Source organism: Chionomys nivalis, chromosome 5, assembly GCF_950005125.1.
Source record: "Chionomys nivalis chromosome 5, mChiNiv1.1, whole genome shotgun sequence".
NCBI classification, from domain to species: domain Eukaryota; kingdom Metazoa; phylum Chordata; class Mammalia; order Rodentia; family Cricetidae; genus Chionomys; species Chionomys nivalis.
The window spans coordinates 87308209-87321974 of record NC_080090.1 but is presented as its reverse complement, the minus strand read 5'-3'; the positions used below and the strand labels follow the sequence as shown (position 1 = coordinate 87321974).

General features: G+C 44.3%; 1 protein-coding gene across 1 annotated transcript; it reads left to right on the top strand.

The window, feature by feature from the left end:
* Positions 1-2231: 2231 nt before the first annotated feature.
* LOC130874882 (60S ribosomal protein L24-like) lies at positions 2232-2790 on the top strand. The gene is given in 2 exon segments (XM_057770427.1): positions 2232-2495; positions 2497-2790. Coding segments are annotated over 2 exon segments (474 nt in total). The 5' UTR covers positions 2232-2291; the 3' UTR covers positions 2767-2790.
* Positions 2791-13766: the final 10976 nt, after the last annotated feature.

The window sequence follows — 13766 nt, the reverse complement described above, 5'->3', positions numbered from 1 at the left end:
ATATACAATAAATAAATAAATCTTTAAAAAATTGTAAGTTTATTGGGTGTGATTAGAAATCTGTAAAATCTGTAACAACAAAAAAAATTAGCTTAAGCCAGGCAGTGGTGGCTTCTGCCTTTAGTCCCTGCACTCAGGAGACAGGCTGATCTCTGTGAGTTCAAGGCCAGCCTGATCTACAGCGCTAGTTCCAAGACAGCTAGAACTGTTACACAAAGAAATCCTGTCTCAAAAAAAAAAAAAAAAAAGAAAAGAAAAGAAATTAGCTTAAAATTCATAAGCCAGTGGATGGATGGTAGCTGAGGCTTGGCACTGGGTGGCAGGGCTGGAGTTCCTAAAGAGAGCCTCAGGGCTCTCCATGTGTTTGCCTACGTTCTGATGGGGGTCACCAGCTAGGACAGTGACAAGCCACACGTTGGCCACATCTAATGGTTCCTATAAGATTACCTATATATAGATTTTTAACTGTCCTGTGCAGCAGGTGAAGATAAAATGCTGTCCTACGTGGCAGTCAAAGACCTATAACCTCTGCCCTACAAGGAAGCCATCAAGACCACAGAAGCCTAGGAGAATCCAGTTAGCTGGTAAGTCTCTGTCATTTTAATTGATACAGAGATCATTTGGGCTATACTTCTTGCTATAATTTATCCTTCTCAGATTTCTGATGGTGCTAATGGCTAACTGCTTTGTCAGGTACCGAGCATCTCCCCCAAGGGTACAGCTGCTTGGCCAGCGTGTTTCATATAAGAATAGTCCTTGATTTTCTAGAGCTATTAGGTCTCCTGATGAAGAAAGGCAAACTCACAGACAGGTTCCCCTTGCTAACAGGCTTCATATGAAAGGATAAACAGGTTTCAGACATAACTTTTACAGCCCCTGTATTTAAAAGAAATCATGCTGCTACGACTGCTCTCAGTAACCAGCCAAATGTGACTAATGGCAAATAATTGTATGTAAGAAAAAAGGATTAAGGTTTATATAGGTTGTAAAGGTCTAAACATAATTTAAGGTATATAAATACAAGTTGTAAGCTGTACAGCTATAGCATGAGTTCTAATCGGTCTTAATAACAGAAGCCCAGAGTCACATATAGGGGAAAATGCTAAGAGATCGGAGAGACGAAGGAGCCAAACCATGGCCACCTTACCTCTCCTCTTCACAGCAGAAAAAAAGAGTGAGTTTCTATCTCCTCCCACCTTATCACTTCCTCTCTCCACCCAGCCTTATCACTTCCTGTCTGTCTGTACAGACCTCTAGACCTCTGTGGTTAGCTAGTGGCTAGCTCCGCTCTCTGATCTTCAGGCAAGCTTTATTTGTAAAAACAAGATATCCCCACATTTCCCCTTTTTTTGTCTAGAAATTAAAAAATGATTATAACTAATAAAAGAAAACAATATACAATAAATACAATGACTATATACAATATATACAGGCAATGAATACACCAACAATGTCTAGTCCATTAATTGTCAAATTCAGAGAAAATACTCCATATCTATCATATCTTTTGAGTCCAAAAGTTGTACCTAATTCGCTTTCTATTTTAACTTGCATGACTATAAAACTATCTTTTTATGTCTCTCAACCTTATCCACCTTACATTTCTTTAGTGAATCTCTTCTCTAAATCTGGTAACAAGGAAAACTATCACTATGACTATGAAGTCTTCAACTCCATCAGAGACCCAAGAAGGAAATAATATTAACTGAGTAAGAGGAAATGCAAGCAAGTGACTTCTAAAAAATGTGAGAAATGACAGAAATAGCTGGCTGCCTGGACAGTCACCCAAGGTTCCTCTGCAACATTGGAGCACCCATCTTTGGCCTATAGGACTAGCATAGCTGACAGACTTTTCTGTGAAGCAGGATATTCTAAAGGGCCTTCTACCTTGTCTTGGCAAAGTTCAGCAGTCACTTTCTTTTGTGTCTTGCTTGTTCAATTTGTACAGCACACCATCATCAGTGAAGGCAAATATACTTTCTTACCCAGTGGCTAACCTTTGCCACAAAGAAAGTAAACTCCATGTGGAGTTCCTTCGATGCCCATCATCTTCTGTGAAGTAGATTGGTGCTGCCAGGAGCAGATATGTCTCATTGTCATTAAAAAAGAAAAGAACCTATGCTGTTAAGACATCTTTAATGTCATATTCTATAGATCTCTGAAGTGTTTGAAGATGACCTGTCTATCTAAAATATATTTCTGTTTGACCTTAAAAACATACCTAATGTGTTTTCCCATAATTCTTTCTTTCTCTTCGCCATCTTTCCTCCGGCCGGGCGGCAGCTCCCATCATGAAGGTCGAGCTGTGCAGTTTCAGCGGGTACAAGATCTACCCCGGACACGGGCGGCGCTACGCCAGGACCGACGGGAAGGTTTTCCAGTTTCTTAATGCAAAATGCGAGTCCGCATTCCTGTCCAAAAGGAATCCCCGGCAGATAAACTGGACTGTCCTGTACAGAAGGAAACACAAAAAAGGACAGTCGGAAGAAATTCAAAAAAAAAAGAACCCGCCGCGCAGTCAAATTCCAGCGGGCCATCACTGGTGCATCCCTTGCTGATATAATGGCCAAGAGGAATCAGAAACCAGAAGTTAGGAAAGCCCAGCGAGAGCAGGCCATCAGGGCTGCCAAGGAAGCAAAAAAGGCTAAGCAGGCATCCAAGAAGACCGCAATGGCTGCTGCAAAGGCCCCCACAAAAGCAGCACCTAAACAAAAGATTGTGAAGCCTGTGAAGGTCTCTGCTCCCCGAGTTGGTGGAAAACGCTAACTTGGTAGATCAGAGCTTTGAATAAAGTCCATTTCAAACTCTAAAAAAAAAAAAAAAAAAAAACATACCTAATGTGACTACAAGTTTGATTGTAATAGGTAAGTAACTGCTAACTTGCATTTTCTTGTTATCTTAAATAGTTGGTAATAATAACTTTCAAGCGCTAGAAATTTGCATTATATTTTTAAATGAGTTGCATAGGTACCATACCTTGAACAAGATTAGAAATGTATGTACAGTATATTCTAATAAAAATAATCTCAACTTTTTATCAGTATACAAAAAAAAACCCAAGCCAATGTAAAATATTTAAAACTAGTTGCTTTTTTGGTATGTGTAGCTCCAGCCTGTGCTGGAGGCTATAAAACCACAGGCAAGTGACTTTTTAGTGAATTTCTGCCTTTAAGTTGTGCACCAATATGTAGTACCAGTTCTAATAGGTCTTAATAATAAAAGCCCAGAGTCACACATAGGGGAAAATGCTAAGATATCAGAGAGAAAAAGGAGCCAAACCACAGTCTCCTTACCTCTCAACTTCCCAGCAGAAAAGAGACTGAGTTCCTGTCTCCTCCCACCTTATCACTTCCTCTTTCTGCCCTGCCATATCACTTCCTGTCTGTCTGTACAGACCTCCAGACCTCTATGGTTACCTAGTGGCTTGCTCCACCCTCTGATCTTCAGGCAAACAGGTATCGCCACATTTGCACAACTGACCAAGGGTGAATAAATCCATGGATAGTTAAACCCTAGATGGAGGGGCTGAGAGGATGGGGAACAAAGAGAGGACATGGAATGGGAGAACGCTGTATACCCCCCCACAGACATGCACCCACAGACATGCACCATGGAATGGGAGAACGCTGTATACCCCCCACAGACACGCACCCACAGACATGCACCATGGAATGGGAGAACGCTGTATACCCCCCCCCCACAGACATGCACCCACACATGAACATGCACACATACAACAACAAAAAAAGGATATGCAAATACATTTTTTAAGTAAAAAAAAATGTTGGAGATAGGCTTAAGGTGAGCCCACCTGCCTGGGGCAGTCCTGGCCAGGCCAAGAACCTTGTTCAACTGAAATGTTGGGTCCCCACCAGGCCAGAGATTCTATTGACCAAATAGAGTTTTCTCTGAGTAGGCCTACACTGCTGCTATAACATTACTGTGATGGATTAAGTAAAATGCTGCAATCCCTGAGTGGCTGCAGCAGGTAGTAGGCATGAGAGCAGCCAGTCCCAGACAGAGATGGCGCAGTTCCCCAAGTGGCTGCAATGGGCCACAAGGGGCAGTGAGACCCACGAGGAGAGACAGATTGATGGGCACGCCACGAGACCATGCTGCAGGTCTCCGAAGGCGGCTGGTCCCAGGCAGGGAGCCACATGGTGGGCGAGAGACAGAGACATGGATAGGCATGCCATGCAGAGTGGGGTTGGATATTTATTTAGTAGGTTATAGAAGGGAAGAGGAAAGATGGTAAGGGGAGAAGCGGGAAGAGCAGAGAGAAACAGAGAGAGAAAGACAGAGAGACAGGGGAAGGGGAGAAGTGGGGAGAATGGAACAAGGCAGAAGCTGCCTCTTCAGGGGGAGAGACTTAAAAGATAAGGGACTCAGGCTGGAAGCTGAAGATCAGCTTGCCTCAGTGGATAGGGAGTGGGTGTGGCTTGTCTCTTAAAGGGACAGGACAGACTATTACACTTCCATCTCTTTTTTATAATAAAAAGGCAGGAGGTTAGGCACCACAGGTTAAAGGAATTGGGGCAGTGGATTCTCAAGACTGCTTCCTGCTTATTTGTGGGCATCATCTTGTCGGGGGGACCTGAGAAATCTGAGTGTTAGTCACATCCTGGCATAGCTGGTCTGTTTGTTCCTGTCCTGTGTTTGTGGTATAAAAATATCTGGTGTCCCTTACACCTGTTTAAGGTATTGGCAGAACAGAGGACAACATTAAGTTAAGGGGGAAAAAAATTAGGACCAGGAAATTAAGAAGGGTGTATCTGTCCTGTTTAAAGTGATGTAGTAGGGAGCTGCGGGCCTGCTTTTCGTCCTGCCTGGCTCCTGCACGGCTAGCTTTACACCAGAAATAATTACACGGAAACTGTATTCTTTTAAGCACTGCCTGGCCCATTATATCTAGCCTCTTCTTGGCTAATTCTCACATATTAATTTAGCCCATTTCTAATCATCTGTGTAGCACCCCAAGGTGCGCTTACTGGGAAGATTCTAGCCTACGTCCATCCTGGGTCAGAACTTCATCACATCTGCTCTGGAGAGGAGAGCATGGCGTCTGTCTCTCAGAGGAGCTGCCCTGCATCTGAACTCACTTCCTCTTCCTCCCAGCATTCTATTCTGTCTACTCCACCCACCTAAGGGATGGCCTATCAAATGGGCCAAGGCAGTTTGTTTATTGACAAATGACCTTCCTCCATCAAAGTGAATCCTTAAATTCTGCTCCCTAGAACTCACAAGAATTTTTTGGGTTTGTAAAAACAGAAGTTTTAGACATATACATTGTATAAACAGTAGCATATTTGTGTCAGAATGACTGTGACAGATATTTTTGCACAAGAAAAGTTTTGTGTTTTTTTGGGGGGGGGGGGTTTGGGTTTTTTTTTTTTTTTTTTTTTTTTTTTTTTTGGTTTTTCGAAACACGGTTTTTCTGTAGCTTTGGAGCCTTTCCTAGAACTAGCTCCTGTAGACCAGGCTGGCCTTGAACTCACAGAGATCCACCTGCCTCTGTCTCCTGAGTGCTGGAATTAAAGGCATGCCTGGCCAATGAAAAGTATTTTTAAGACTATGGAAGGCAGCATGAGAGAGAAATCTGATAACTTATATTTGTCCTCACACTTTTGTAACTTGCAGGTCTTGTATTTATTTGTATTTTACTGAAATGTGTTTGGTGAGGTTATCCTTTTAAACTGACAAAACCTCTCAGCTGTCAAACTGCATCAGAGATCTTTGAGAAGGATAAAATTTTACTTGAGTTATTGATTAATAAATAACAGAGAACTTACTTAGTTGGCACCTAGAGCTACTCCTCAGGGTCCTCCATGGTTGCTGAAGGTCATATTTGCCTTTTGCTGTTTAGCACAAGGCCTGTCAGGCTCCAGAAGATTCTATGAGCTAAGAAATCTGTAGGAAGACAAGCCTACCTTGATCTGAGCACCTAGGCTGTCTATTCCAGCAATTCTGTCCACTGTCTGGTGACCTTCAGTTTAGATGAAAGGCAGTTTTTCCCAGTGGTCAGCGCTCAGCAGTCGAAGCGAACTGCAGATGGACGTTGTTCTGCACCCATTTGTCTTCTGTCTTCTTTGGAGGAAACAGAGTGCTGCTGCTAGGAGCCAAACTGTCTCTTTTTGTTATGAAAAGTTTTTTTAATAATTAAATATTTAAATGCCATATTCCACAGATCTCTGAGCAGTTGAGGCTTTTTATCAGGTGGTAACTACAGTATAGAATCTACCTGGGGCACTGGGTCTGAGCTTGACTCTACTGGCTCTCAACTTAACAGGTAAGATTTACACTTGTAAAAAGACAGAAAGAAGAAAAAACTGCTTGCAATAGAAGGTTAATGGCAGAACTGACAATAGTAGAGAACATCTTACTATATTTTAAATGAGGGTTGGATTAAATATATAGTATTTTTGTAAAAGACTTAAAAGTACATACCAGTTAAAAAAATGAGACTTATTGTTTTTGTGATCTGAAATGAGATGCAATGAACAGACATTTATAACATTTAACAGTAAACATAGGTCATTTAAGTTACATGTATGAACACACACACAGAGTGATCAGGAATTGGATAAAGTGGATGCTCTTGGTGGGCCCTACCAAAGGCATGCCACTGCACAAAACACACATGCAACAGAGTCAACAAGAGGAATTTAGAGACAAAAACATAAATAAACCAGGGAACCAGGCAGGGTACACCTTAGTAAAGATGGTGGGACTTGGTCACCTGACTTGGCTTTTAGCCAAGATGGCGACAAAGTCACTTGACCTCAGTTAAGATGGTGGCAAGGTCACCTGACCTCAGTCAAAATGGCAGCAGTCACATGTTGTATGGAAAAGCCACAATTTTTGAGCTGCAGGGATTTTAAATTTAATAATAAGAGAGACCTAGAGGCGTGATCTACCCTGCTACTGAACTGCCATGCCACAAGCCGTGGTGGGGAGCTGAAAACAGCCACCCCATGGATCCAATTGATCTTGCTGGCGGCAGTAATGATGGCAGGGGCAGTTTGAGGAAACTCCTTCCATTTGCCTGTGCACGGACAGTAATTAGTGTCCTGTAAAAGTGGAGCCAGCGGGACACAGGCAGAGTGAGGGTAGGAGCTGAAAAAGTAGGGCATTAAGGCCTGGGGTTTTAGAGCCTCTAAAATTCATACATCCCAGGGAGGAACAGACATGGGTATCTTGCTACCCATAGCTGAAACTGTGAAAACTCACAAAATGGCAACACCACAAGGCCCATAGGGAGACGTCTCCCCCTATAGGTGGGGTATAAATTAGCAGCAAACACCACAGGACCTGTAAGAGAGTGTCCTCTGCCTACAGGTGGAGTACTACAGCCTGATTGGATCCTGTCGGGATGACTCAGAAGCCAGAGAGGCCAGAGGCCACTCCGAGCGGCCTTCACCAAACCAAAACCAAAACCAAACAAAACAGCAGGGGAAAAAAGAAAAAGAAAAAAAAGAGAAAGAAGAATCTGAGGGACCTTGGGCTCCCAGTCATGGGAGAACAGACCCCCAGGTTGTCCAAACATTATTTTAGCTAAGGGAAGCAATCCAGAGATGAATGTCAGCAAAGGGCTCACCATAGCTTTAAGACACACCATGGTTGGGGGCTGTCCCCACCCCCAGTTTCTAGGAACACCAGAAGATTGCTGGAAGCTCAATGGTCAATTCCTTGGGTTTGGAAAAATGGTTGAGCTGATCAGAATGGGGGAAACTCACCAGATGAAGCTGGTGGTGTGTGTAGAAATCATGCTCAGGCAGACGGAACATGTGGTTGTTGTGGGGGGAAAGACCCAGTTCTGGATCCCGACTCCAGGAGAGGAGCTTGGGGCAGAAGAGCCTCCCGAGTCTCATGGCACCAATGTAATGGATTAAGTAAAAATACTGCAGGTCCCTGAGTGGCTGCAGTGGGCAGCAGGCCATGAGAGCAGCCAGTCCCAGGCAGGGACGGTGCAGTTCCCCAAGTGACTGCAGTGGGCCACAAGGGGCAGCGAGTCCCATGAGGAGAGACAGACAGATGGGCACACCACGAGACCACGCCACAGGTCTCTCTGAAGCATCCTATAGACTCAATACAGTCGGCATCAAAATTCCGATACTACTTTTCACAAAAATAAAAGGAAAAAATCTTGAGTTTCATTTGGAATCATAAAAGTCTTGGAGTAGCTGAAGTGATCCTGCGCAAAAAGAATAATTCTAGAGCTATCACCATACTTGATTTCAAATTATATTACAGAGTTGTAGTAAGGGAAAGAGCATAACACAGGCAGAAAAAGACACGCAGACCAATGGAACAGAGTAGACACTCAAATCTGAATCCACACAACCACAACCATTTGACATCTGGCAGAGTCAGAAAAAAAATACACACTCGAGAAAAGACAATCTCTTTAGCAGTGCTGGGAAAATGGGGCGTCTCCATGTAGAAGACTCAAACTAGATCCTTCTCTCCCAACCTGCAAAGACAACAAGAGGGAAATGCTTCAAGACATGGGCACCATAAGGACTTCCTGGGTAGGACTCTACTTGCCCAGGTGTGACAGGCAAGACAGCACAGGTTTGTCCATCTTGTATTCTTCCTGAGGCCATTTCAGGTTTAACTAGAATTTTATCTCCTTGATAGAGAATCCCATGGGAAATTATCCAACTCTGTTCTGGGAGCTTCCGGTCAAGATATCCCAGATAACCTGGTTTCTGTCAAACTGTTGGCTTATGCTCAGCTCCATCCCTCTCCCACCCCCACACTACCCAACAGACACCAGGACTTGGTTTCTGCCTTCAGAAGCCCTGTGCTCTGGACACTCGGTGCTATACTTAGGACCTGAATACCTGAGTGTGGTCCCATACCGCTGGAATAGATACTTCCAATTGGCTATATTCTGTGTCTGAGTGGTCCTCTCTAGGGGGCCCTTCATAAGGCAGGAAATAAGGCAAAAAAATAGAAAATAGAATCTTATGAAATGAAATTAAATTTCTATCCAGCAAAGGAAATAGTTCATGGAATGAAGAGACAGTCTTCAAAACGAGAGATTGTCTGCCAGATGTATGTCTGACAAAGAAGTAGTATCTGGACGACATGAAGAACTCGCAGAACTGGACACAGAGTGATCGCCTAGCAGGGAGAGTACTTGCCACACAACATGAGGACCAGATTTGGATTCCCAGCAGCCAAATAAATGGTAGGGGTTGGGTATTGTGGCCGACCTGCCTGTATCCCCAGTGCTTGGGAGTCAGAGACTGAGATCCCTGGAGGAAGCTGGCCAGCTAGACTACCCAAATCAGAGAGTTCTAGGTTCAAATTAGAGACCTTGCCTCCTTGGTGGCGAGAGATGGAGGGAGACACCCAGAGTCAACCCCCAGTCTACACACACACACACACACCACATGCACGCATACACTTCACACACAGAAGAACATTCGCTTGTACACATACACAGCAATAAAACTCTTTTTTAAACTGAGCGATAAGAAAACAAATTATCTAATCAGTAAGTGGGCTAATAAAATGAATAGACAGTAAACAAAGGAGGAAATACAAATGGCCCTTGTTATGCCCAGATCATGGAGTCTCCCAAAACCAACTAGGAGTCCTGTATGTAAAAGCAAAGAGTCTTTATTCTTACACAAGTTTGCAAACTAAGACTCTCCATGTGTCCAATGTATTGGACTGATCAGAGAGCCCCAAGCTCAGTTGGGGTTGGGTTTTTATAGGAGCAAAGGTAGGGGTGAGGGATTTCTAAGGTTCAGGACCCCCAATTGGCTGACAATTTTTAGGGGTGTCCTTGTGAGTGTTAGAAATTTCATTTGGATGGTCCGTTCCTGGGTGGTGTCAGCTTATGGCTTTTCCTGGAACCCAGTGATGCATGCTGTGGTAGCTGGACTGCCCTGGACCCCACATGTGTGGCCAGGCCATTCAAGCTCTCTAGCCACCAGAGAAATGCATATCACAACTACGTTAACATTATTCTGTTTTACAGCCTGGTGTGCTGGAGCACGCCTTTAATCCCAGAACTTAGGGGGCAGAGACAAGTGGATCTCTATGAGTTGAGGCCAGCCTGGTATACACAGTGAGTTTCATGACAGCTAGGACTATGTAAAGAGACCCTGTCTCAATACGCACACACACACGTGCACACACATGTGTGCACAGAGAGAGAGAGAGAGAGAGAGAGAGAGAGAGAGAGAGAGATTCTCTCTTACCCCAATCATTAAGAAAATATGAGTCGGGCCGGGCGGTGATGGCGCACACCTTTAATCCTAGCACTTGGGAGGCAGAGGCAGGCGGATCTCTGTGAGTTCGAGACCAGCCTGGTCTACAAGAGCTAGTTGCAGGACAGGCTCCAAAACCACAGAGAAACCCTGTCTCAAAAAACCAAAAAGAAAGAAAGAAAGAAAGAAAGAAAGAAAGAAAGAAAGAAAGAAAGAAAGAAAGAAAGAAAATATGAGTCGGGCATGGTAGTACACAACTTTAATTCCAGAACTAGGGAAGCAGAGGCCAGTCTCTGTGATTTTGAGACCAGTGTGGCCTACATACAGAGTTCCAGGACAGGGCTACATAGTAAGATCCTGTCTTGGAGCAAAAGAAGGGAGGGAGGGAGGGAGGGAGGGAGGGAGGGAGGGAGGGAGGGAAGGAGGGAGGGAGGGGGGAGAGAGGGAGAGAGGGAGGGAGGGATTGAGGGAGGGATTGAGGGAGGGAGGAACAACAACAACGATGGCTCATATGGGCAAACAGAAGCCCTTCTATACTGTTGGTATGAATGTAAACCTGTCAAAGCCCAGTTCCTGTGGGCATTCAGGTCCAGAAGAGAAGGTGTGGAGGTGTTGAGGAGAAGGAGGAGACTGACAGGATCTCAGAGTGGATCAGGATGGCTGCCTGCTTATTGAAAAAAGGTTGCACCTTTTTATACTGTAATTGCACAAAGGATTAAATGGAGAGAAAAGAGGCATATGAGCTGGGGTGTGGCTTGTGATGGGGTTAAGGAAGTGCCAGTCATATGCTAATAGAAGGGCCAAAAATTCTGTTCAGCTGGAACCTCTATATCACCCCTACAGGGTCCAGGAAGCCCCATTTCCCCCCCTCCAAACCCCACTTACTCTCTGAACAAAGGAAAGGCTCCACAAATCTCAGTTCCGCACTCTTAGCAGCTACTGTGGCTTCCTCCCCTTAAGCTGCCAGCTGCCGAAGCCACCTAAAGCATTCATCTTTTGACCACACTTGTGCACGAACCCAGTTTGCTTTTCTTTGTGGGCATGGCTTCTCTGACCTCAATCTCTGGGACTGGAGAACCCACCCAGGCGTTGCTTTGCTCAAATAAACTGCTATACTTTTTCAGTTCGGCTTGATCTGGCTTGCTAGGTTAGTGGAGAAACCATATTATGGTGTTGGGGCGGCCGGAAGGGGGGGGTCAGAAAATCTATTAAGTTCCTCTCGCCAGGGATAAGAATGACTCCTTTTTTAGCGAGCAAGAGTTTTCTTCAAATCCCTAAGATAATGGGGACTTTTGTCTAAATGCCTGACCTTGGGAAAAGGACTTATTTGGGGGACCAGACTCTCCATTATAGAATATTGCAATTTTTTATATGGCTTAGTTTATCCAAATAGCTAAAGCTTAAAGTGAGCAGAGATGAAGCTAGACAAATATTACTGGGAACCTAAGTAGATCTTAGGAATTTACAAATCTTGATTATCTTATCAAATATACCTTATTTATGTTGCCGATCTACATTTTCTAGCAGCTTGGTGCTAACTTATGTGGAGTAGGCAGTTATCACACGATATGGTTCCACGGTGATGAGGATTTTCTCCAAAGAATTATTTTGTTTAAAGAGGCTTCCATTTTATCCCATCTTCATCCTTCAAAGCCCACACGAAATTTCCCAAAGGGAAAGGCATAATAGTGAGAATTATTGAAAATGGAAGTAAAAGGGTGCTGGAGAATTGTGATCTGCAAGTTCTGATGCTGGAACCTTGTCAAGAAGCAATGGTCACCATGCATGTGGTCCACACCGTAACCTGGTCCAATCTCTATAGAGATTTTTCGAAAACTAGAAATAGGGGCTGCAGCAATGACTTAGTGGTTAAGAGCATTGACTGCTCTTCTAGAGAACCAGGGTTCAATTCCAGCACCCACACGGTGGCTCACACTGTCTATAACTTCAGTTCTAAGATAGACAATGCCCTCTTCTGACTTTTCCAGGCACCAAGCATGCACATGCTTCATACACATGCATGTAGGAAAAACACTAATACAAATAAAATAAATAAATCTAATTTTTATTTTAATTTTTATACAATATATTTTTATATTCTGGTCATGTTCCTTCTCCTCCCTCAACCCCTCCCCAAGTCCCTTCTACCTCTCTACCCATTCAACTTTATGCTCTATCTCTCTGTTAATTTTTCTGAGTTTTTTTCTTTTTTTATAATTTATTCTTCTCCCATGTATTACATCCCGACTGAAGTTTCCCTCCCTCTACTCCTCCTAATTCCCCCATCTCCTCTCCCCCAGCTCCACTCCTCCTCCATATCCCTTCAGAAAGAGCGGGCCTCTGAGGGATATCAACTGAACATGGCAAAACAAAAGACTAGGCACAAACCCTAATATGAAGACTGGACAAGTCAACCCAGCAGGAGGAAGAGGGTCCCGAGAGCAGGCAACAGAGCCAGAGACACCCCTCCCACTGTTAGGAGTTCCTCAGGAATGCCAGGCTACACTGTCAAAACATATTTGCAGAGAGCCTAGCTGTCAATCAGTCTCGTGAGTCTCTATGAGCCCTGCTTAGTTGATCCTTTTGGGCCCTGTTCTCATGCTGTCCTTGACCCCTCTGGCTCCTGCAATCCTTCCTCCCCCTCTTCTGCTTGGTTCCCTGAGCTCTGCCTAGTGTTGGCTCTGGGTTTCTGTTTCTGCTCCCATTGGTTCCTGAATAAAGCCTCTCTGATGACGATGATGCTAGGCTCCGATCTATGAGTATTACAGAATATTATTAGGAATCATTTCATTGACTTTTTGTACTAGTCATGTTTGGTTCTATCCTAGGTTTCTAGGCTATCCAGCCTCTGATTCCTGACTCTCCAGGCAGTGTCAGGCATGGGCTCCCACTCATGATGTGGGCCTCAAGTTAGACCAGTCATTGGCTGAACACTCCCACCAGTTCTGCACCACCATTATCCCAGCACATTTTGCAGGCAGGACAAATTATACATCAAAGTTTTTGTGGCTGGGTTGATGTCCAAGCCCACCATGGCAGCCTTGACTGGTGACAGAAGATGGCCAGTTTGGGCTCCGCATCTCGCACTCCTTGGAGTCTTTGCTAGGGTCACCCTCATAGATTCCAAGGAGTTTCTACTGCTGTGAGTTTCCATACCACCCCTTTCCCCCAAAAGATCTAGGCATGGTGGCACACATCTTTAATCCCCAGCACTCAGGAGATAGAGGTAGGTAGATCTTTGTGAGTTCAAGGCCAGTCAGGGATATGAAGAGACACCCTGTCCCAAAACAAAAACAAAAAATTCCACAAAAATGAAAATTGAAAGAAGCAAACAAACAAACAAAAAAACATTCAAACAAAGAAATGCCCCCCCCAAATAAACACCACATACACACACAAAGAAGCATCAAATTTACTTTATGTTGGCTAACTTTCTGGGCCTGAGGCCTGTCCTGGATCACTCCATAGGAAAAAAAAAATTGGCTTTCCCTTTGCCAGCAGGGATCAGTTGCAAAGAGCTTCTTGGTTAGGGGTGGGACCCGG